The sequence below is a fragment of the Anolis carolinensis genome, chromosome 2 (genome assembly GCF_035594765.1).
Source record: "Anolis carolinensis isolate JA03-04 chromosome 2, rAnoCar3.1.pri, whole genome shotgun sequence".
Classification (NCBI taxonomy): Eukaryota; Metazoa; Chordata; class Lepidosauria; order Squamata; family Dactyloidae; genus Anolis; species Anolis carolinensis.
In genome coordinates, this window is record NC_085842.1 from 286132600 (window position 1) to 286156744 (window position 24145).

Consider the following 24145-nt stretch of genomic DNA (forward strand, 5'->3'; position numbering starts at 1 on the left):
AGCATAATTAACAAATGTGCTTTTAATAAAAAATAATTAAGATAGCAGGGTGGAAGGTTACATTTTTAAAGAAAATGCTTCATTGTTTTCTCAAGCTGTTTCCATATTTTTTTCAGTACTTGTATGTTGAACATGTTGTGCTTTCCACTTGACGTTTAGTGGTCTGAATGCTTCAGTTGGCATAATATTCATCTCTTCTTAGTATAGGTTTTAGACAAAAACCATGTGCCTCTCTGAAGACTTAATTAAAAAATAAAATGTAATGTTTCATGAAAGATTTTAAGAATAACCCCTTGTTAATTCTTAAAAGACATTAGAGCAGAAATGGGAATTATGCAGTCCTCTAGGCATTGTTAGATTGCAGCTCCCAGCATTACTCGTGACTGGCCATACTAACTAGAACTGCTGGGACTTACAGTCAAACAGCATCTGAATGGTTGAACAGTTTTCATTACTGCATTGGAGAAAGTGAGGTGCTTATCAATTGGATGCCAAATGGATTTCAACTAGGTAGCTGTGTGAATTTATTGCAGCAAAACTAATTGTATTGTGATATGTTCAAGATTAGCATTTTTAAACTTGGCATGGTTTTTTGTGAAATCTAGTCCCCTTCATCAGATTTGTGATGAAGCAAGCTTAAACAATAGATCTGCAATATTAGATGTGAACAATATTTTAGTATTCTATGAGAGGGAAAGGGGGAAAAGAGATATACCGTACTTTTGACTGAGACATAGAAAGCTTACTCCAGTTTGCATTTTATCTTGCCCTTGCCATTACCTACAAGGATGCTTCCTCCTTTTGTGCATTTTTAATTAAAGTGAAGTGCTGAACATTTATCAAGCACACAGTTGACATTCCAGTTACTGCAGAAAAATGTTCAGCCTGGTGCTGGTTTGTTTCACAGCTAAAAACATTTATCTGCATATTTTGCAACTGTGCTGGAATGCTAAGAAGCTGGTTTTCTATCATGATATTGGGGTTAGATGTTAGTTCAGTGTTATCTCAATGGCACTTTAGCTGCTTGTACTGGAAAACTAATGAGTTGTGTAGTGGGACTGGGTAACCTCTATAAATCTTGAGGGCCAGTTTTCTGCTTTGGGCCCCTCTGTAGACTATAAGAATTGATTAAAAATGCCAAAAATGATCTAGAAATGGTCCTGAATCCACTTTCAGATTTGTTTGTAGAACTCCTTTTCACGGTTCAACATAAAAAAACCCCAGTAAGTGGTGCAGACAGAGTATACTGTTCGGGTATTTTCTGGTGTTAAACCATGTAGTGTAGGGCTGCAATCTGTTTAGGAAGCAAATTTCTTCTCTGGGAAGAAAAGGCTTTAGGAAAGGTGGGGAGGCCTGAAAAAGAGCAGTAAGGAAGCCTAGAGGAGTGTTATTTATTTATTTATTTATTTATTTATTTATTTACATAATTTTTACCCCGCCCTTCTCACCCAGAGGGAGTGTTAGGGCTTAGCATATGGCCTTGGGATCCTGCATTGCCCATAGTTGTTCTGCAATATCCTATTTGCATACATGTTCCTTCGAGGCGTGTACTCTGACAGAAACAGACTGACAGACCTGATGACTTTTCTTGGCAGGGATGTAATAAATCATTGGATTGTTGTCTTCGGGGAGCTGGTAAATGAGAACTAAGCCATATCTTGAATCTAGGCTAATGTTGGGAATGTCTTCCCTCAGGAACATTCTGCAGCCATTTTAGCTTTTTTATTGAGAAGAGAAGAAGCAATATAGAAAGGAATCAATACAGGGACACAGACTTATGACATTTCTGATGTGATTTCATGAGATAATTGCGTAAATCTAATCCCAGCCAGAATAAACCCTTTGTGATGACTCATGGGCCATGTAGTCCCGTTCCTAGTATTATTGTGGCAGATGAAGAGGAAAACTTGGGTTTCCCACCGTTTCAGCCAGAATTGGAGCCCTTGCACCTGCAGGATATCTGCCCTCCAGAAGCCAGCCAAACAAGCCTTGAGCAGAAATCTCCCCCATTTTCTCGCCGAGATTATTATAATCAACAAAGAGGCGCTCGCGAGGCGACTCGCCGGAGCGCCAGGATCGCTGCCGGGCAATTAGATGATTAAGTCTGTTTCCCTTGGGAAACTTTAGGGAGTCATGCATCTGGACACAGAATGGCTTTCGGTTCTTGTTCCCCAGAGAAAGTGTTCTTTGGCGGGAAAACGAGATCCTATTTAGGTGTTTGCCCTCGTAGGAAACCTTGCGGAGTCAATTCGTCAGCTCGTGGAGTGAGATCGTGTGTAGACTTCTACTCCAGTTCCCAGCTCCTGAATCAAGTTCCCAGCCCTGCCTTGTTCCACGGATTTCTATGGACTCAGTTCTTGTTCCACGATTGCCTTGTTTCAAGTTGGACCTTGTTAAGTCTCAAGTCTTGCCTTGCCTTGCGTTTTAACCACGGACCTTGCTTCTCGGATTCAAGCCTTGTTTTCTATCCCTTCGGATTTACCTTAAGCCTCTAAGACTATGGACAGTTCCCCACACTATTGCTTGCCAAATAGTGTGTGTTTCGGTGAAGTGGATTATAACTTTGGGCTTTAATATCATATATTGGACATTGTTTTCCTGGACTATATTTGACCTTTCCTGAAAGGTCTATTTCTGAACTATATTCTACACTTGTTTTTATTGACTTTATATATTCCTTTAATAAAGATATTAGATAGAATCTGGCCTCTGCGCATGGTTATTGGTGCTCTGCAGCCTGGGTCCTGACACCCTTTAAGTCAGTAGGAACTTAATAAATCAACACATCAGTTCATTGATTCAAATACTGCTGCAATTGATAATAACAACAAAATTTAGTGTACATATTTGTGTATAAGTTGGCCTTATGTATAAATTGAGAACAGATTTGGGGGGTGGATTATGGATTTTGCTTTGACCTGTGAATAAGTTGAAGGTAATACTTTGGGGCATCCAACAAGCAAAGTTTTCCTCTTCTTTTAAAAATGTAAAAAAGGAAATATACTTAGGAAGAGTTTAAGAGAAGGAGAGGATCTGTTTATTTATTCACTGTATTTATATACCACTTTTCTCACCCTTGGGGGACTCAAAGCAGTTTAAAACATAATTTTGGCAAATTCACTGCCTAACATACATGTAAACCAAATCAAATATCTAAACAAAAAACATAACTATGCACTGATTAGTGATTATGTTAAAACGTGTAAATGTATGCAAATACAGATAGAGAAAAATATACTGTACATGAGGAAAGAATGAAAATGCAGTCTAGAAAAATTGGCATGGAAGAGTAAAGAAAGCAACTTGCTTCTGTTAGGGACCCGGCACGAAGCCAATAACAAGAGGCAAAGACAAGAAGCTCCCACATTGTTACCCCTCCCTTGCTCAAACTGACTGACAAAAGGCAGTTCTCCTTCCTTTCCTCCTTCCTCACTTTTTTCAGCATTTCTTCAGCAATGTGGGGGAACTTGACGAACATGGTGCACCTGCCATTTTGGTTACTTGAGGTGGAGCAGAGTGGTGGTAGCCAGTTGTAATGAAGGCTTTCCATATATGTTTTTATGCAAAAAAATTGCAGTAGCCATTTTAATAGGGTTTTACAGCTTTGTTTTCCAAAAGTCACTCTTTAATAAGTTGACTCAGGTTTTGAGGGGCAATTTTTAATCAAAATTATTTTTGATGCATGTTCAAGTATATATGGCAAGCTTCTGCCTGTTATTTTAAAAGTGTGGAGGCTGAAAGCAGGTGGTCAAGAATAATGTCTGCTGTATGATGCTTCAGTGGTTCCGTTCAAGGTAAAAATACCATGGGGAAGGGCATCATAAGGGTTGTTCCGCTACACATTTATGTAATCTTTTCAAATTTTAGTAACATCTTTCTGTTTTATATCTGGAAGTGCTGGATGGCGAATAGTGCAGCATTAAAATCATAAATATCCGTTTTCTAAATTGTTTAGAATCTTGATGTCAATGTAAAAATAAAGGGGTAGGCTGTCGGATTAAACATCAGTGAAACTATATGTAAACAAGTAACATTTTCTTAATTCCCGATTCTGTTTATTTTCTCAGATAGCAGTGGTTATGGGTTCCTGCACAGCAGGAGGAGCCTATGTCCCTGCAATGGCTGATGAAAGCATAATAGTTGGCAGGCAAGGAACAATTTTCTTGGGAGGTCCTCCATTGGTAAGTGTATGATATTTCAATACATTATAGAAGCATTTCCTCTTTTCATTAATTGAAAGCTTTATAAATGCTTTACAGATTTCTGACAGTCATGATACAGCCGCCTCTTAAAGAGCCACACACACAATAAAAGTTCTTAAATGTTTATTAAATGATGTTTTAAACTCAAAAACAATTAACTGCAGTGTTTCTCTTAAAAGGTAAAAGTCTTAGTTCAAAAGAAGTCAAAAAGCAGGAACAACAGGATAATCTGGATTATCTGGCTTGATAATCCATATCAAACATAACCCTGACGCCACCAAAACTGACGCCACATAATGCTGTGGCTCAAAGGGCTAAAGAAGAGCTAACTCTCCCAAAAGGCAGCAAAAAGAAGCGTTGTCGAAAGCCAGGCCAAGTTTCAAAGACCAAAAGAGGAAACTAGAGACTCCAAGCCAGGAGCAAGCACAGACGTAGTCAGGAGTCGAACCGGGTTCAGTAGCCAGAAACGCTGAAGTAGAAACGCCAAAGCAGGAGCGCCAAAGCAGGGACGCCAAGGCAAGCACCAAGCTGGAAACGCTGAAGCAGGCTCACCGAAGCGAATGCCAAACTGGAAGCGCCAGAGCAGGAAAACCAATGCAAATGCCAAACTGGAAACGCCGTAGCACGAACGCTAAAGCCAACGCCAAGCTGAAAACACCATAGCAGGAACGCCAAAGCAAAGGCCAAACTGGAAACGCCAGAGCAGGAACGCCAAAGCAGAGGCCAAACTGGAAACGCCGGAGTAGGAACGCCAAAGCAAAGGCCAAACTGGAAACGCCAGAGCAGGAACGCCAAAGCAGAGGCCAAACTGGAAACGCCGGAGTAGGAACGCCAAAGCAAAGGCCAAACTGGAAACGTCAAACTGGAAACGTAGTTGTCAGGAGCCGAACACCGAAGCCAGGAACACCGAAGCAGGATTCAATCCAGATTATCAGGAAGCTGTACAGCCAGGACCCAAGGAGAACAGGCAGCGACAAAACAATGTCCCCAAAACGATACCTTGCCTTCTGCAAGGCAATAGCTCTTGAAACTCCACTTTTAACTTACTCATCGGAGTCCGATGCTGATGAGGCCTCCACCCTGTCATCATCCACAGCTGATCTTGATCTCATTTGTGTACCTCATCTCTCATCCCTCCAGTCCCTCCATCTTCGTTCAAGACTTAGATCTCCCCATGTCCCAGGAGTATGAGAGGCTTGCCAATCCCCTGATGCAACCCCATGAGCTGGCTCATCATCCACATTTACTTGAGTCCAATCAACATTCTCCATCTCACTCCCAGACCCATCATTCCCAGAGAACCCCTCAAATGTCTCCTCATCCGTGGGAACAGCGAGTATATCCCGGATCTTTTTCCTTTCTCTTTCCTCATCCGACTCCTGCTCTCGAGTAGACCTTTTAGTTCCTCTACTCTCTGTGAAACCATCATCCTCCAGCATGGACTCCTCATCACTAGAAAACCCATTAAACGTCTCATCCTCTGGAGGAGCCATAAGTATTTCCTGGACCCGTTTTACTTGTTGTTCTTCATCAAGCACCTGCTCTCTATTAGCCCTTTTTCTCCTTCCAGCTGTTTCACCCATAGAACTATTACTGCCCCTTGGCCCAACTACAACAGACAGGTTTTAGTTTTCTGTGAGAAAGAAAATCTGGCTGATTTATTAACACCCCCCCCCCCTCCAAATCATACATCATAATTTGATGAATATTTGAATCATGCAGACAGAACAGCTCTTTCTTTTTCTCTGTGTTATTGCTAGTGCTGTTCTCTGCATTCTGTAGCCCTTTAGTTGTTGCACCTAGATACATGGCTATCGCTGCCACAGTGGTTAGTATCACTTGTAGTGTTGGAGTCTTCACAGGAAATCTGGTGAACTTGGGAGTGCGTTGATTTCTGGAACCAAAATGACTTGACATTTTTAAGTCCTTATTTTTCATAATGGATTATCCATAAGATAATGATCAGTGGTAAAACAGAGCAAGCATGTAAAGGCATGTTTTAGAAAACTCTACTATGACTTAAGTTATAGATGTTTTGAATAATTCCCTCAATACCTTATCATCACATGTTTCTGGAAAACCAGTAATTTTCCTTCCCCCACTTTGTTTAGATGATCAGAAATTAACTCTCAATCTTTGTTTTTCCATTCTTCTCTTGCATATGAATGGAAGAAAATGAATGCTTCTATTTTTGGCTTTAAGAATGAACTGTTTAGTTCCACTTGATTTATGAACTCAGGAAATAGGTATGATCTAATAAAGCTCATCCAAACTATGATCAAATGATGTGCATTTTTTCCAATTAGCTCCCTGCGTGCTTGTGTGTATTTTCTTATGAATCAGTATCGGTTACTGGGCAGCAGATGCCTATAAATCCCTGTCCCACATTGTTTCCCTATCAATGAAGTGAAGCTAGTGAAGTCTGGAATTGTTTGGACGTTCTGTTCCCTTCCCTTTGTTCTGCATAAAGGGCAAAACTTAACATGACTGTGTTCTTCCCGGCACAAACAGAATGGGTTTAACTGTCACTTCCCTTGCTTTCATTGTTTAACAGCAAAATCAGGATCTTCAGAGGAGACTTTCCATTCTTCTGTTTCCATGGAAGTTTGTATGCCACTGTATATCAGAGAGTCTTTAGTTCGGGCAGTGTTTTTCTGTAACAGGAATAGTTTTCTGGTACAAAGTAATCAGCAAAAGCAGACATAGAAAATCAATAACATCCTCAAGATGAAGACACTCTGCAATTTAGCGTTAATGCATCTGTTCCTTAAAATTCCTGTTTGAATTTTGGGTACTAATTATGTCACTTTAGAGAGCCAGAGTGTATTGATTAGTTGCAAGTATAATAAGTATAATATCCTTTTTCAAAATCAAGAACTTTTGTATGTAAGTGGGTTTTGAGATAATACCTTTTAATGGGAATGGGAAATGAAGTTAGGCAACCATCTATTAGCATCGAGAGCTAGATGCAGGACTAATAATAATTATGAATGTACAACAACAAACTGATAGATTTGGACTGAGACTTGATATGCGCCTTAAATGTTTTAATGACGTTTTAATTTAATTAATTTAATGTATATGGTTGTCATGCAGTTGTTTATATTGTTGATTTATAATTGTTGTAAGCTGCCCTGAGTCCGCCTCCGGGGGTGAGAAGGGCGAGGTAGAAATACTGTAATAAATAAATAAATAATGAACATCATTTAATTTGGACTAGCATGTCTTAGATAAATTCTTCCAGATTTTTCTTCAAATATTTGACTTTGACCAAAACATTGCTTTTAATACTTTAGGTTAAAGCAGCAACTGGAGAGGAGGTATCAGCAGAAGATCTTGGAGGCGCTGATCTTCACTGCAGGTAAAATTAAGTAGATCTGAGTATAAATTACACTGCAGCTGAAATATGGCTATTAATGGTTATTACTATTGCTATCTAATTCTGAGATGTTTATTCCTTTTTCATGAAATGTGCTTTGTCAGGGCTCCAGGTACAGTAGAGTCTCACTTATCTAATGTTTGCTTATCCAACGTTCTGCAGTCTGCCTTTTAGTAGTCAATGTTTTTGTAGTCAATGTTTTCAATACATTGCAATGTTTTGGTGCTAAATTCATAAATAGAGTAATTGCTACATAACGTTACCATGTATTGAACTGCTTTTTCTCTCAATTTGTTGTAAAACATGATCTTTTGGTGCTTAAATTGTAAAAATAATAATGTAATTTGATGTTTAATAGGCTTTTCCTTAATCTCTCCTTATTATCCAACATTTTCGCTTATCCAATATTCTGCCAGGCCATTTAGTGAGACTCTACTGTATTCAGGTTATTATGAGCAGATAGTCCATTTTCTCCAATAATATTTGATCACTGAATATTAAATAGGAATGTTTCCCTTGTTAACATACAATACATATTAAAGCATTATGTCTGTGCAGAAAATCTGGTGTAACTGATCATTACGCTTTGGATGATAATCATGCACTCCATTTGGCTAGAAAAGTGGTGCGAAGTTTGAATTACCAGAAGAAAGTTGATGTGAGTATATTTGTTTCATGTTAGAGAAAAATAAATGTATTAAATGATGTACATGCTCCTTATATGGAGTACCGTCTAGAAGGGAAACATTGCTTTAAATCACAAATCTATGACAGAATACTTATTTTTAAGACCAATTTCCCCAGATCATCTCTAGATAAATTTTCTTCACATTTTCCTCTATGAATGTGAAGGTCATGCCAAATAATTATGCATAAAGACTTCACATAGCTAACATACAAGGACCCAGATTACCCCTAAACCCTTTTCTTTCACTTGTATCTGTCACAAATCCATGCACCCTATTCATCACACAAACACTCCCCTATCTCTTAATGGTTTTAAGGTTCCACTTCCTTGCTTCCTTAGTTGCCTTTCTTCTTTGCTGACTAGACACCTTTCCCAATTCTTCCTTCCCACTCCTGTCCCTTTGAAAGTTTTGAAGCATAATTATTTCATCATTACTTGATTTGGCGATGATTGCATATAATGCTAATATTGGATCGAGAAGAGAGCAAGGGGAACACATATATTACGTATATCCCATTTCAATTACTTAGCCTGGAACCACTATGTGGAGGAGAATATTTTTCTAAAAATTTGACATAAACTTTGGGAAGTAGTTCTAAATGAATTTTGTAATTGAGGTCTACATATTTGAGTCTCAGCTGATTATAGAGTTGACTGAAACTGGAAGCTGGTAGAAATATATGGAAAATATATGAACGTTATTCTGTTTCTCATGTATTTTGATTGTACTTTTAACTTATTACAGGTGACAGTAGAACCTTCAGAGGAGCCTTTGTTTCCTCCCGATGAAATCTATGGGATAGTTGGAGAGCAGCTGAAAAGAAATTTTGATGTCAAAGAGGTAAAAAGCCAAAGAGGATGAGTTTTTAATTCCCTTAAGTATTTCAATATTTGTTGCTAATTATAGTAATATTATAGTAATTATAGTCATTATACTATTGAAATCCAACCTTTGTGTCTTAACTTATCTGTAGAGTAGATTGATATACAAGAGCTTTAAATATACAATTCATCAGGACCTAGGTGGAGTAGTATTTGGCAGATTTATTGATTTCATCCTTGTATCCCATCCTTTTCACACACCCCCCCCCCCCCCGGGGGGGGATGGGACTCAGGGCAGCTTCACAACCATTAGTCATTAGATGCCAAAAACAAACAGTTATAAAACAATTATAACTAAAGCATATAATTAAAAATCAATTATAAAAACATCATTTAAAAATTAGACAAATCTAAGTCATAGTCCAGGGTCTGACCATTATCAGTCACATAAATTGTTCTTCTTCTTCTTATACTATATACTATACAGATATGCAGTTTTGGCAAGGCGGGCACCAAGTTTAGCAGGTGTGTGAGGAGAAAGTTCAGTTCCTTTGGGAGCAATGCATCTTCTGTTCTTAATTCATTAAAGCTGAGAACTGGATACCTAATTGTAGAACTAGCTCTGTCATAACAGTTTCATAAGCAGCTCTTGTTTGACTATTTCTTCAAAATTTTGTTCAGTTTGTTGATATAATTTCTTGAGTTTTGCAGTGGTGTGTAATGTAATCACAAAGCTGAAGACAAACATTTCAGTTTCAGCCTTTGAAAATCCAGGCTAAACAAAAGCTGCTCGCCTTTGGCACACAGCAAACTTGACATATTGGCCCAACCTGTTATTTACGCAAAGAGTTTTAATACTTGGCCATTGATTGTAAACATTAAGTCAAATGTTAACAGTACACCCAAAAGCTGCAGAAAATTCAGGTTAATATAGTCATGCCTCCAGGGACTAGTGTTTGCAAGAATAATTCTACATTACCTCAGGCTGTAGTTGAATAGGTAAATACTTAGTCAGAGTAATCCTAGATATTTTAGTTTTCCCAGGATAGTAAAAAAAGCACACATAATATCATGCACTGAGGAAAGAATTTTGATAGACTGATAACATTGTTTGGTTTATTGCTGGATTTATAATGTTTTCCTGGAATAAACGAACACTAATTAGAATGCACTTTAGAGTTTCCATGTATTCCTGCCTTAGAAAGCCACTGAAATGTTGTCGAGTTATGGAAAATATACTGTACAGTGGACCCTTGGTATGTACAGTAGAGTCTCACTTATCCAAGCTAAACGGGCCGGCAGAAGCTTGGATAAGCAAATATCTTGGATAATAAGGAGGGATTAAGGAAAACCCCATTAAACATCAAATTAGGTTATGATTTTACAAATTAAGCACCAAAACATCATGTTATACAACAAATTTGACAGTAAAAGTAGTTCAATACGCAGTAATGTTATGTTGTAATTACTGTATTTACAAATTTAGCTCCAAAATATCACGATATATTGAAAACATTGACTACAAAAATGGCTTGGATAATCCAGAGGCTTGGATAAGCGAGGTTTGGATAAGTGAGACTCTACTGTATTTCCATTTGGTTCCAAGACCACACTGTGGATACCAAAATCAGTGGATACTGCTCTTTGTATAAAATGGCAAAATCAAGGTGTGCTTTTTAGAATTTTTTTAATATATCCAAGCCTTTGATTGTGGAATGTGTGGATGCAGAATCTGTGGATATGGTGGGCCAATTGCATATATTTAGTTTGAATTTTTTCCATTGTAATATAGCTGCAACTGGATTACTCTCGTTATTTATTTTTTCTTTTTTTCTCTCCCCCCCTTTTATTGTTTCAACATTACTCTTTTCCTATGTATTTATGTTCTCTTTGAGGAACTGCAAAATAGAAATCATATAGCTTGTGAGAAGACCCTTTTTATTAGAAATATATGAAATATATAAGCCACACAATTTTACTATTTATAGTTGGGGTGTGCACAATATTGTTTGAGTGTAATGTATTTGGAAGATTTGGCTTCTGAATCCCAGCAAACAGTCCTGACGGGGGCAGCCGAAGCCTCAGCCAGTGCGGATCATAGCAGCCAGATCTTTTCAGCTAATTGGGGCTGAGCGGCATTCTACCTGAGGTGGAGGCGGTGTGTGAGTAGCCTCGTAAATCAGGCAAGAACGGATGCCTGGTGGTTGCGGCTTTTCCTCTTCTTTCTTCCCCAGCAGCCTCCTCCATCCCTTCCAGAGCTCCCCCGTCCCTGCCCCAGTGCCATCTTGAGAGAAATGGGAACTCGCTTTCCCAACAACATTTTGTGCAGTGTGGACATTGAAGGAGCCTCTGTGCTCCCTCCTGTGGCATGATGGGAGTTGAGGTTTTTCTCTCTGTTTCTCACTTTCTTTCTCAGCCAATAGGAGGCCTAGTTGACTATGTTGATTCTGTTCCTCTTGTGGTTTTCTTTTTTTTATGTTATGGTAAAAACCTTTTTTTAATTCCCCAAAATCCGTGGTTTGGTGAAATGTTCTGAAATTTGGTAGGCTTGCAGTCATAAATGTGGCCTACAAGTGAGACGAGTTTCGTGCTGATAGGCCTAAAAATGATGGATAAATGAGCCTGTCCATTGGTGCCAATGGACCAAATCTTACCAGCATGAAATGGAACCCCCCTCCCAATTTTGGGAACTTTCCAATAACGGATTGGGGGGGGGGGGAGAGAATGGGACTGAAAGCATGGGGTTTTGTCAAACTACACACCCCTAATATATAGTTCTTATAAATTGGATGAGCAAAGAGTTAATACCCAATTATTGTTGATCAGGATCTCCCAGTCCTCTTTACCATTAGCTAGGGCTGATGTGAGTTGCAGTCCAACAACATATTTAGGGACTACACTTCGCCAACCTCTCTTATAAATCTTCAGTTATGGAATTATTCACCATGAACTCATTAAGCTTCACAACTAAGCAAATGTTATAAAAGTTTGAACATGAGGTTTTCAGTATGGCATATATAAAAACCACTTTCCTATTAACCCTTTTGGCTTCTGAAATAATAAGTAAACTTATTCAAAATATTCCATAATTTTAAATATAATAAAACTAGGACTAACCTGCTTTTTAAATCAACATCTAAAGTCAAGTTCTTCATTTTTGATCTACTGAAGTTGCCTTTTAAAGTTGACATTACAAACAGTATAGAAGTTATTTTGCTTAGCTTCCCTATAAACTATTGTAGTATACATTTTCTTTTCTCAGATTCATAGCCAAATGGGAGCAAGAAGGTGTCAATGTGAAATTATTAATGTGCTTGCACTTGCTGAGGCAAGATGAAGTATAGTAGCTTGTAACCCATAAGAATGTCTTCATCCCAATGCCTGATGTTTCATAGTTTATTTTTTAATCTTTTACCTCAATGGTTTTAGCGCATTTAAATTATTTATATTGTTTTAAACTGTCTATTTTGTTTTAATGTTATTTGTAAACTGCCTTGAGATTATTTTGCTATAAAATGTTACAATGAAATAAATAATAAATAAATATTTAAAACCTAGTTAACAAATTGATACTACTTGAGCTGGATGATTGGACTTGAAATACACAATCCTAATAAAAGAATATGCTCTTTAAGATACTTTCTGAGTATCTTAATATATTAACAGAGTTTGGAAAAATAATGCTTCCAAGCAATGTGAATTAATAGTGATATTCTTTGTTTTTCTTCTTAAGGTCATTGCTAGAATAGTTGATGGAAGTAAATTTGATGAATTTAAAGCTTTATATGGGGATACATTAATCACAGGTATTATTTTTTCTACACTGTATCTTTTGTTTTAATTCACTTTGTCTCTTTGTTTGCTTTTAAAAGTTTTGTAATAATTTGTGGGAGACACATAATATGTTTTATAAAAAGTATTGTGAATAAAATCAGAAAACTGTTGACTTAAATGGGTAGCTACTGGAATCTTTCAATGCTGAAGTCTTTCACTGTGAACGAGTCTCCTGATTTTATTTCATATTCTTCAGGATTTGCTCGAATATTTGGATATCCAGTGGGAATAATTGGAAACAATGGTGTTCTTTTCTCAGAATCAGCAAAGAAGGCAAGTATAACACAAATCATTGGACATTTGCCTGCAATATTTTCATTGCTGCTGAGAAACAAATCAAGCAATGAAATCTACAAGGGAAATGCAGACACAAGAAGACCAAAGTCTTATTTTTCCAAGATTATGTTCACACAATAGTTAGCTAGTTTACTATGGAAAGCTCACATGCAGAACATGAATGCAATAGCACCCTTCTGTTCAAGCTCTCCAGCAATTAATATGCAGGCCCATACTTCATCTGATACTGGGCTAGTATCTAGAATCGGGACTAATAGGTTTTTATAGGTCTCTCTTTGGTGAATTTATGCAGTCTAGCTTTAAGGCCTTCTAAACTGACAGTTTTCTCAACTAGTGAAGTACTGCAATTATGACCTGTATGAAGAACTGGGTTGTTGTGTGTTTTCTGGGCTGTATGGCTATGTTCTAAAAGCATTCTCTCCCAACATTTTACCCACATCTGTGGCAGGCATCCTCAGAGGTTGTGAGGTATATTGGAAAAAAACTATGTAAGGAAGGCTTATATATCTGGAAGGTCCAGGATGGGAGAAGGACTCTTGTCTGTTGGAGGCCAGTGTGAATGTTGTAATTAATCACCTTGATTAGCATTAGTGGCCTTGCCAGATTCATTTCCTGGCTTCTTCCTGCCTGGGGAAATCTTTTGTTCAGAGGTGATAGATTCATGTCTGGAATTCCTCTGTTTGCAGAGTGTTTCTCCTTATTTACTGTTCTAATTTTAGAGTTTTTTAAATACTGGTAGCCATATTTTGTTCATTTTCATGGTTTCCTCCTTTCTGTTGAAATTGTCCACATGCTTGTGGATTTCAGCGAGAGAAATCAGCCATAGCAGAGCACTTGATGAACCGACCTGGACACAGTATATTATTTGAGAACACAGAAATGCTGGACCACTCTAGCAACTACCATGTCAGACTATACAGAGAAGCAATTGAAATCCACAAGCATGTAGACAATTTCAACAGAAATTACTTCATCTAGTAAGCACTCAGGCAGTCTTTGGCAGGGGTTTAAAAGATCATACCTTTTCAAGAGAACGATTATTTTACATATAATTTCCAGGTAAAAGGCACCAATTAGATTTTCTCTAGAATCATAGAGTTGGAAGAGACCTCATGGGCCATCCTGTCCAACCCCCTGCCATGAAGCAGGAAAATTGCATCTAGTATTCTTACTATTCAAGTTTATCAAAGCTCTTTCTTGATCCTGCTCATAGAACTTTGTAATTGAAAAATATACTCTTTGAGACACCTCAATTGTAGTAAATAGGCCCAAGTAAGAGAAAATTAGAGCAAATGGACATTACAATATCAGAGGATCTTTTCCCTCTAGCTGATATCTGTTCATTCAGTTAGTAAGGCTAAAATATATATTAATGCTCATAACTGCAACATTTTTAACAGTCTGCTGGTGCATAGTGGCTGCAAGATTATGTCAGGCTCTGGTTTATACCATGGGCCACTAGTTTCCTAACACACACACGCACAGGTTCCTACAGGGAGTGGAAATTTGATATTGCTTTGAATATTTGAAAGTGCTACCTAAACATTATTAAGTATGTGTTACTGTTGCTAAAGCTTTTCTCAATGTCTAATTTTTGGTTGTCACGCCTCATAGCAATGATTGTACTATTTCTAACATTCAGTACTGTAGCAAACAGTTACCTCAGCTGCTACAATCTTGTATTTTTCACAAATGTGTGTTTTAAATGGTTGCTTTGAACTGTTTTATTATTCCTTGAAGAATTGGTTACTGTTTCATAAATCAGCTGTTTAAGCAAATATATAACACCAACTAGGTCAAGGATTTTTTGTTATATTTCTTTTTAGAAACCACAACTAGGAGAATAGATATTGTGATTAATTAGGTATTAGGCAATTTCTAGCAAGCAAATTGAAAAAAAAGTATCTGTTTTAACTTAAATATAAAAGACAATAGTTCCATGACCATTTAATTTTGCTTCTTTGTGAACGTTATAACTAGCTGTTTAGCAAGACTCATCAACCTGATGTACATGATCAGGTAGGATCCCTGCTGATCCCTCAGTTTATACTCATCCTCCTAAAGATGCATCAGCTGAAGCACTTTTGCATTCTTAGGATTTTAGCACTGAGATAAGCTGTGCAACAGTTATTTCATAGAATCATAGAATAATAGATTTGGAAGAAATCATATGGGCCATCTAGTCCAATCCCCTGCCATGCAGGAAAAGCACAATCCACTGACATATGGGGTCATCTCTCACTCTCATTTTTCTTTACAGGGCACCCATTTTATTCAGCTTTGTTGTCAAAGAAATATCCCTATTATCTTCTTGCAAAACATTACAGGTGATAAAATTATTGCTATGATTTTTGTAATTCTATGATATATACATTCCAGAAATAATACATTATTTGGAAGTACAGTATAATTTCATTATTTAGCCAAATGTCAAGGTATTAGTTATACATTCATTCCCATCCAGTATTTATTAAAAAAAATAGTTGTGTTGTGGCAAGTTAGAAAAGTAGATACTAAGCGGATATTGGGGGTGGAGATAGCTATTGTTGTCATTGAGTGTGTTATTAATGTATAAAGTGACTTAAAATGAGATTGAATAAAAAGAAAACAGTCTTAAAATCTGCAAAGATAGTTAAGATTACTCGTAGTTGAGTAATACCCTTGAGATTAATGTTGATTACTATCTCAAAGCAGTAGGCAAATTATAATCAAGTTCGATAGGGAATCCAGTAGAGGCAGTGGACCAATAAGCTTCCTTGAATATTTTGTTAACAGTGGTGTTGCTTCTTTTCCAAAATCTTAGGTTTCATGGTTGGTAAAGAGTATGAGGCTGGTGGAATAGCAAAAGATGGAGCCAAGATGGTGACTGCAGTATCATGTGCTAATGTGCCTAAAATAACAGTTATTATTGGAGGTTCCTATGGTGCTGGAAATTATGGAATGTGTGGAAGAGCATATAGGTCAGTGTGTGTCCCTAACCAGTAATTATTATTTGCTTTGAGTTTGTAACAGGTATTTGGAGTTTGGACTCAGTTAATAGAGACTATGCTATTCAGTTTTTCTTTCTTGGAAAGTACCTGCATAAACGTATTAATTAACCTAGGGCAGGCATGGACAAACTTGGGCCCTCTGGGTGTTTTGGAGTTCAATTCCCACAATTCCTAACAACCTGGAATTGTAGGAGTTGAAGTCCATGTCTGGTCTAGGGAGATGTCAGGGCCATGCTTTTCTATGTATCATATATCCTGTTGAAATAGATGTTTTTATGGTTCTGGTGAAATGAAACACATGGCATTTTGTATGTGCTAAGTAACTCTTGGGACTGAAACAAAACTGCCTCTTACTAGCTAGAGATACAATAAAGACAGAACATGGAAACTGTGGCCCTGCCTCTCTCCCCCAGTCAGATAAAATAATTTGAAAATGGTGCAAAAATTCTGACAGTGGTGTTAATGTAATGTTTACATTTCTAGTCCAAGATTTCTTTACATGTGGCCAAATGCTCGAATCTCAGTCATGGGAGGAGAACAAGCTGCAATGGTTTTAGCTACGATAGCCAAGGACCAAAAAGCAAGGGAAGGAAAACAGGTAAGCCTTCTCTGCTGCTAACCCATAGTAAGATTACAGAACTTCTCACACTAATACCCAGTGCTGTCTTATATCATCATCATCATCATCATCATCATCATTTATTTATTTTATTTATTTACAGCATTTATATTCATCATCATCATCTACAATGTTGAAATTAATGTTCCATGCTTAACTGCATGCATCTATTTTAATCATAGAAGAAGATGTTAAGATTGTAAGCATGTGATTTTAAGATGTCCATAGATTTTAGGTACATCTGTTCATAAGTCAGGCAAATACTAAGAGCCCATGCTGCTCTAACCAACAGGTTTAAAACAGCATTTACCTATGTCTAAGTGCTTTGCAAAACTAGAATTGTTGTAAGTTGGTAGGGACTAAAGTAAAAAGCAGCTGCTAAAAGTGAGTATCATTAAAGATTATTTTGTAATCCTATTCTTTTTTTTACTATAAACATTGTAGTGTATTCCTCTGTGATATTTTGGTTTTTTTTTAGTGTTTGACCATGTGTCATTAGCTCTGTGATGACCTTATCATAGGGTTTTCTGGGCAAGATTTATTCAGAGGAAATTTTTCTTTCCTTGTTGTAAGACTAAGAAAATGTGGTTTACCCGATTGGTTTCTCTGGTTAATCAGGAATTTGCGCCTTGATCTCCTGAAATCTTTGACCAAACAATACACCATATTACTGAATTAAACAACAACAACAACAACAACAACAACAACTTTATTCTTATACCCCGCCACCATCTCCCCGAAGGGAGCCATAAAATCATGTTGGAAGGGGCCATCCAGTCTCACCCCTTGCACAGTGCAGGAACTTCAGCTAAAGCATTCCCAGCAGGTAGCTGTCCAAACTCTTTTTGAAAAGGAGACCCCCAACACCTCTCTGGGCAGTTGTTTCTACTGCTGAACTAACCTTACTGTCAAGAAATTGATATTGTGGCTCTAGCATTGAGCTTTGATCCTTTCATTATTGTCGGGCATCCTTGGACATAGCTTCCAAATGGTTTGGTTTCAAAAGAATGATGGTTAAATAGAAAATGCAAGGATTAATAGAGCAATGTTATCTGAGGACCTCTGGTAATGAGCTGCAGTATACCTTGTGGTGTCTTACATTATCAAACATAGTAAGAGGATACAAGCTACAGCATATAAACTCTAATAGTTGCAAGTGGTATCAACAGAGATACATTTATTTATTTATTTACAACATTTATACCCTGCCTTTCTCAACCCTGGAAGGGACTCAAGGCGGCTTTACACACAGGCAACTATTTGATTCCTTGAAACAATGTATAATTAAAATAAGCATTTTAAAACAGAATTATAAAATACATTAAAACATAATCTTTTATGCTTAAAAGTAGATAAATCCCTTCATGCCCATATCCATTCTATTTTTATTCAGTTTTCTGAAGAGGAAGAAAAAGCTTTAAAGGGGCCAATCATCAAAAGGTTTGAAGAAGAAGGAAATCCATACTATTCCAGTGCAAGGTAATATAGAGATAATTTTAGCATTTGTATTTTAATGTGCTATATTTTTAAATGGGTAGTGGTAATACTGTACTATTATTTGCCTTATTTTCTTATAAACACTGCAGCATACTCATTGTAAATATACGAGATTTTATACGTCAGATGTAATGATTCTAAAATAATTCATTGTATCTGAGGAGGAGGTAGCATTGTAGCTGAGCTTCGGGGACAAGATCCAGTATTCTCTCTCTTGTTTATCCTGGTCTTCCATAAATCTTCTGGAAATAGATTTCAGTAGTGCATTGCAGTTCTAGGTGGCTAAGCCCTTTCGAGGGAAAGAAGTGGTGCGACTTGCAAGTCTTTCTGTGCTCTCCTGGAAGATATCTGCATTCATGTTATTATTTAATAACATGGGGTTTGATCATCTGCATTTTTTTGTTCCTGGGATCAAATGTTTGGAGATCCAGCATGTCATTATATGCTAAAACTGCCTAAAAACAGTGATGTATGTAATGTAAAAAATATTGTACAACAGTAGGCAGCCAATGTTTTAGTTTGACAGCTGATTTGTGGTAATCATTTGAGGAACACATGTAGCCAAGTACAGATCAAGCAATGCTAGGTGTCGCCCCCATCCCATGAAATAGTTTTCTTTGTTTGGTAACGTGAATTTAAGTTTGACTTTTTCACTTTGGAAAATTGATCATTTTCACTTATTATAAGGTGTTAACAAGAGTGCCTTAAAATGCAGGATGTAAATGCTTATTGTTTACCATCCTCTCCTCATGCCAACACCAAACAATTACACAGTGACCTAGAACAAGCTATCTCTTTCTTGTAAGTTAATAATTATGACCTTAATCATACATGTTTCCCACCCGTTTCTTTATCCAGCATAACTGCAAAGAGCAAACCAGAAGCTTTCAGAAAAACTGTTGTTGATCTTTGTTTAGTTGAAAGAAGCCAGTTTCAACACATAGCATATAAAACTGACTTGTTTCAACTCATTAGTATTGAAATGAATCATGACATATGATAGGACAATGCATTAAACTTCAGTAAATCCAAAATGTCAGTTTCTTCAAAGCTTCACCAAAGGGTAGGATTGGGTAGAACTGCATGAGCCACAGGCTCAGTGAAGCTCATTTCTATCATATGAAACCATGGTCTAGTGTCTAATGTTCCATATGAAGACAACCAGTGTTTATAAATCCCTCACTTGCTGCACAGTAATACGTCTTATTACTGAGAATGTTGGTGGTCTTGAATGTTAAAACTGGAATGAATTGGAATATTGAGCTACGTGCAATTATACCATTGAGAACCGAGCTTTGTTTGCCTGTAACAAAACATCTTATGTCTTCTCCTGAGGCAAAATGAATTAATAAATATATATTTTTGTATTATATTACAGATTTATCCCAGTGAATTTGTTATGTTAAAGAAATTATCATCAAGTGCTAAGTGTTTATCCTTATTGAGGATTAAAATTATTTTTCTTTTTTAGATAATTACTGGAGGGCCCTCATGAATGTTTTTATATATGCTAATGTAATAAAGAATAATAGTGTTTTTTTAGTTTTCAGTATGTATCTTGCAGGATGAAAAACCAATCCTTTATCAGTTGATACAGTAGATTAGTTAATGCCTGCACATTAATTTAGGCATATCAACTTTTGACCTTTTATTGAAAACCATCAGTAACTTCAAGCAATGGCTAAAAATCTAAATATTTTCCCTACATTTGAGATCACTGTGAGATAACATTTTAGACATGCTTGGTCTTTCTGGGTCCATATCATGTTTGACCTATTTGCTGATAAACCGTTCATCAGGTTTAGTATCCATTATATGTCCATCTACATTTGAATTTTAGATAAAATGCCCAAGTCTGCAATAGTAATTTCTGCTAATCCCTATATAGATGAACTGGACTTCTTTGTTTTCACTAACATTTATAGATCAACATACCATAATAGAGTAATAGTAATTGGGTTATAGATGAAGGACAGTCTAGAGGTACTACACAAGTCCCATGCAAGAATATTGTATCTTGTACCATTCACTAAGGAGTTTAGAATTCTGCATTATGTCTTAAGTCCAATTAGTTCCAGTTAGAATAGATCCACTAAATTAATGAAACTTCCTAAGTCAACAGTGATGTAAGTTCCAGTAATGTAAAAGAGCTACTCTAGTAGGAATTAAGAGTTGGATTTAGGCAAATCACCTAATAGTGTTTATTCTTTTAGATCAGTGGTTCTCAACCTGTGGTTCCCCAGATGTTTTGGCCTACAACTCCCAGAAATCCCAGCCAGTTTACCTACTGTTAGGATTTCTGGGAGTTAAAGGCCAAAACATCTGGGGACCTATAGGTTGAGATCCACTATTTTAGACTGATGTTCTAATTATCTTTTAGATATGCAGGGTGGGATGGCTGATTTTAGGCCTTTCCTCCTAATGACAGATGACTTCCAATATTTTTAAAGTATTTTTTAATATACAATAAATAAATCTATGAACAAACACTCAATAAATTACGAATAAACATTCCATAGATGACTTCCAGTATTAAAGCTGACACAATGAACCATCTGTTTATGGGTTTATACATATATGTGGATGATTGCACAAAATATTTTTTGTACATAAACCTGCTGAGATACTGGATTTACGTTGGAACTATAAAACAACACCAGGAAATGCTTTTACATGTGTGTGTTTATATTAACAAATAGAAGCACACTTCTATTATTTTAGTATATAAATTATATCTCATTCTGTGTAAAGCATGTCAATAGACTGCTCCATAGTCACATTCCACATCTGATGTGTCTGACTAGAACCTGACAACATGCAGAAGCCTTAATTATCAAGAGTCATTAGCAAGACATCTTTTTAATGAGCTAGATTAATCTGCTTACAGGCCTCTAAAAGGTGTTTAATCAGTTTACCTGGTAACAAATGTCAAGAGCAGCTTTCTTTCCAAGCCATTGACTTCTTTTCTGTGTCGAGGCACTGTTATGAATTTTTTACAAGCAGAGCTATGATTCATGTTCTCAACACGGGGTTTGATAGGCTGTTCAATAATTAATGCTTTGTCTCACTACAGAAGGCAGCTTTCACTAAACAAGGAGAGAAAGGCGTAGTGACTCTGAGGAAATAATGTTTATCTTACAATGAAGCAAACCTTTCAGGTTGTCAGTGAAATCTGTTTCCATAACACAATTTACTCTTAAAGATTTAAAAGATGGAAAGGTCTTTATTATTAGTATTGTGTCAGGTGTATATAAGGCTTTGCTTTCAAAGGCAATTGATTTGGGCTACCAAGTGCAGTCATGGTTCATGCTTAGTCTCCTTTTGAAATATTGGTTAAAATACAAAAAAAATTAATCCCAGTAGAGGAATTATGCTTTAGCTCATATTTTAATAAAAGAATAATATAGGACCTGTAACATTTGCTATTTACTTGAAGTGACTAATAAAACCCATTTGAGGTTTATGCTGAAGTACAGGCTTGGCAGTATTATTGTCATCTAGTTCATGTTCAAGTTTATTCATTGCTAGCTGGTATACAGTGGCACAGAATTTTTTAATAAATAAAAAAATAGATTTTACCCTGTCTTTCATACTCCCAGGTGGCTAACAACATTAAAAACTGAACAACATGCTATAATTCAAATGGGAAGTACAACGCACAGCAGATTTTACAAATCTTTAAAACTATCTTTTAAAAATTCTTATAAAAGGAGTTAGAGAAAGAAAAGTATTCAGACGTCATCAGTGCCAAAGCATAATGAAACATAATTTTTAAAGATTTCTTAAAATATTTTATAAACTAACACAAGAAAGAGGCAATCAAAGATTCATGGGCAACAAATTCCTCCACTGTCTTCATTACAAGATTGTGAAGGATCTGTAGAATATACCCATCCAGTGTTCCTCTGCTAGAAATGGAATAACATTGAAGATCTGAACTGGTTCATAGGATCATGGGAGGAGATGGCCTTTTAAAATATCCTGCTCCCAAGTAATTTAGATTCTTTAAATATGACATCTAGCATTCAGAGTTGTGGACCAGGAGTTTATTGATCCATGAAGTTTCTGTCTCTCTTTGTTTCTCGATCTCTCTGCCAGACCTCCTTTGTTATGAGGACAAAGTGAGGAAGAAGAAGAAGAGAGCCTTGTGTGTTGTCTTAAGCTCATTGGAAGAAAGGTGGGATATAAAGATAGCAAAGATAGCAAAAATGTAGCAATCTGAAACATCTCTAGTCAAAACTCAATACCATATTTTGCTTTGAGGGTAGATATTTGAAATAAATATACACAGTTTTGATACAGATTGGATTAATATAAGTAAACATTCATATGAAGTGAAGTTCAGCCTGTTCTTTGGGAATATTAATATTCTAAAAATTGGGCTGCACGTTTTCTGTGTAATTAGATTTTAGAATATAATCTTCAAACAATTAACAAGACAGTTTGAATCTTTTGCCAGGGAAAAATATTTTGTTCTAAACACCCAGTTCTGTTTTTTCATGGATGAATATTATAAAGTATTTACAGTGTATTCTTCTTCACATGGCCTACTAGACTTGTTTCCCCTCCAAGTAATGATCAGAGGAACTGTTTAAGAAAAATACGCATGATCAAAACTTTTTGGTTTTGCAGTTGCTGTTTTCTGCACACTAGTCAGGAGAGAAAGCTTCTGGAACATAGTTGTACAGCTGTACAGCCCAAAAGACTCACAGCAACCTAAAGATAAATAAATTGCTTTGTGCGTTTATGACTGGGATATTAATGACGTTTTTAATTTATGCCTTCCTTATTTCAAGTCAATTTGTTACAGCAGGGATTAGTTTTCATCTGTTTAGAAATATTCTTCACCAAATGAAGATTAGTGAAATGATTGTTGACAGGGCATTGCAAAGAAATACATTACTCCTTCATAGATCTCTGCATTTAAAACTCAAAACCATATTGTGTTGACATTTAAATTAAGCTCTGTAAATAATAATTTACATTTTCTCTTTAGCATATGGATATTGTATAAAATCATCTACTGGCATGCATTTTGCTGTGAAATCACTAGAAACAGTTTTAAAGTTTGGATTGTGCCCTTCATGTCCAAAATAATTTATGGATTTGGAGCACTAGTGTCTGTTGTGTTTACAGTAATACAGGTTGATGTGACAATATCCAAAGTTATGGAATAGTGAACCATATTTCAGACCAGCATTTTCTTTTTAAAATATGGTTAAAAGAGGTATCCTGCTGTAAATATTCAGAACAGTGTCATGATAAATATGAAATGGACATGCCGTTAGACATTTGGGTTTCTATCCAGCATTACCTAAATCATGTTGGACTTGGACTTGGAGATCTTGAAGTTAATAGAAGATATACTGTTTTAGTGTTCTTCTCTTCTATAAGATCTTAGTCATTTAAAACTATATAGCTTACCCTCTTTCTGTGCAGGCCTTAAATTGATTCCAGACTGTGGATGCTGTGGAGATATGGAGGTGGAGGGCAATAAATATTTTAATAGAATGGCTGAGATAATATTTAAAGCAACCATTTAAAATGTTCTGTTTCACATTTAATTCTTATTTCTGTTTTTTGCATTCCAGGCTGTGGGATGATGGAATTATTGACCCAGCTGACACCAGACTGGTTTTGGGTCTCAGTCTAAGTGCTGCACTCAATGCGCCCACCAAGAAGACAGAATTTGGAATATTCAGAATGTGATTTGAAAGTCCTGGTGGTGTTACCTCTGGATTATTAATGCAACTTTTAATTAAGAAATCAAGTGGACTAAAAATACCAAGACATATAATAAAGATTTGTACAATACTA

At 36.6% G+C, this 24145-nt stretch overlaps 1 protein-coding gene across 1 annotated transcript in view; it reads left to right on the forward strand.

Annotated features, from left to right (window-relative positions):
- Positions 1-24145, forward strand: part of mccc2 (methylcrotonyl-CoA carboxylase subunit 2) — a 38646-nt gene extending 14501 nt beyond the window's left edge. Inside the window, exons 7-17 of the mRNA XM_003216324.4 lie at positions 4068-4181; positions 7499-7563; positions 8140-8239; positions 9015-9110; positions 12825-12897; positions 13122-13198; positions 15483-15549; positions 16026-16182; positions 16696-16810; positions 18225-18310; positions 23920-24145. Coding sequence (XP_003216372.2) covers positions 4068-4181; positions 7499-7563; positions 8140-8239; positions 9015-9110; positions 12825-12897; positions 13122-13198; positions 15483-15549; positions 16026-16182; positions 16696-16810; positions 18225-18310; positions 23920-24037 — 1068 coding nt within the window. The 3' untranslated portion in view covers positions 24038-24145. The remainder of the gene's footprint in view (positions 1-4067; positions 4182-7498; positions 7564-8139; positions 8240-9014; positions 9111-12824; positions 12898-13121; positions 13199-15482; positions 15550-16025; positions 16183-16695; positions 16811-18224; positions 18311-23919) is intronic.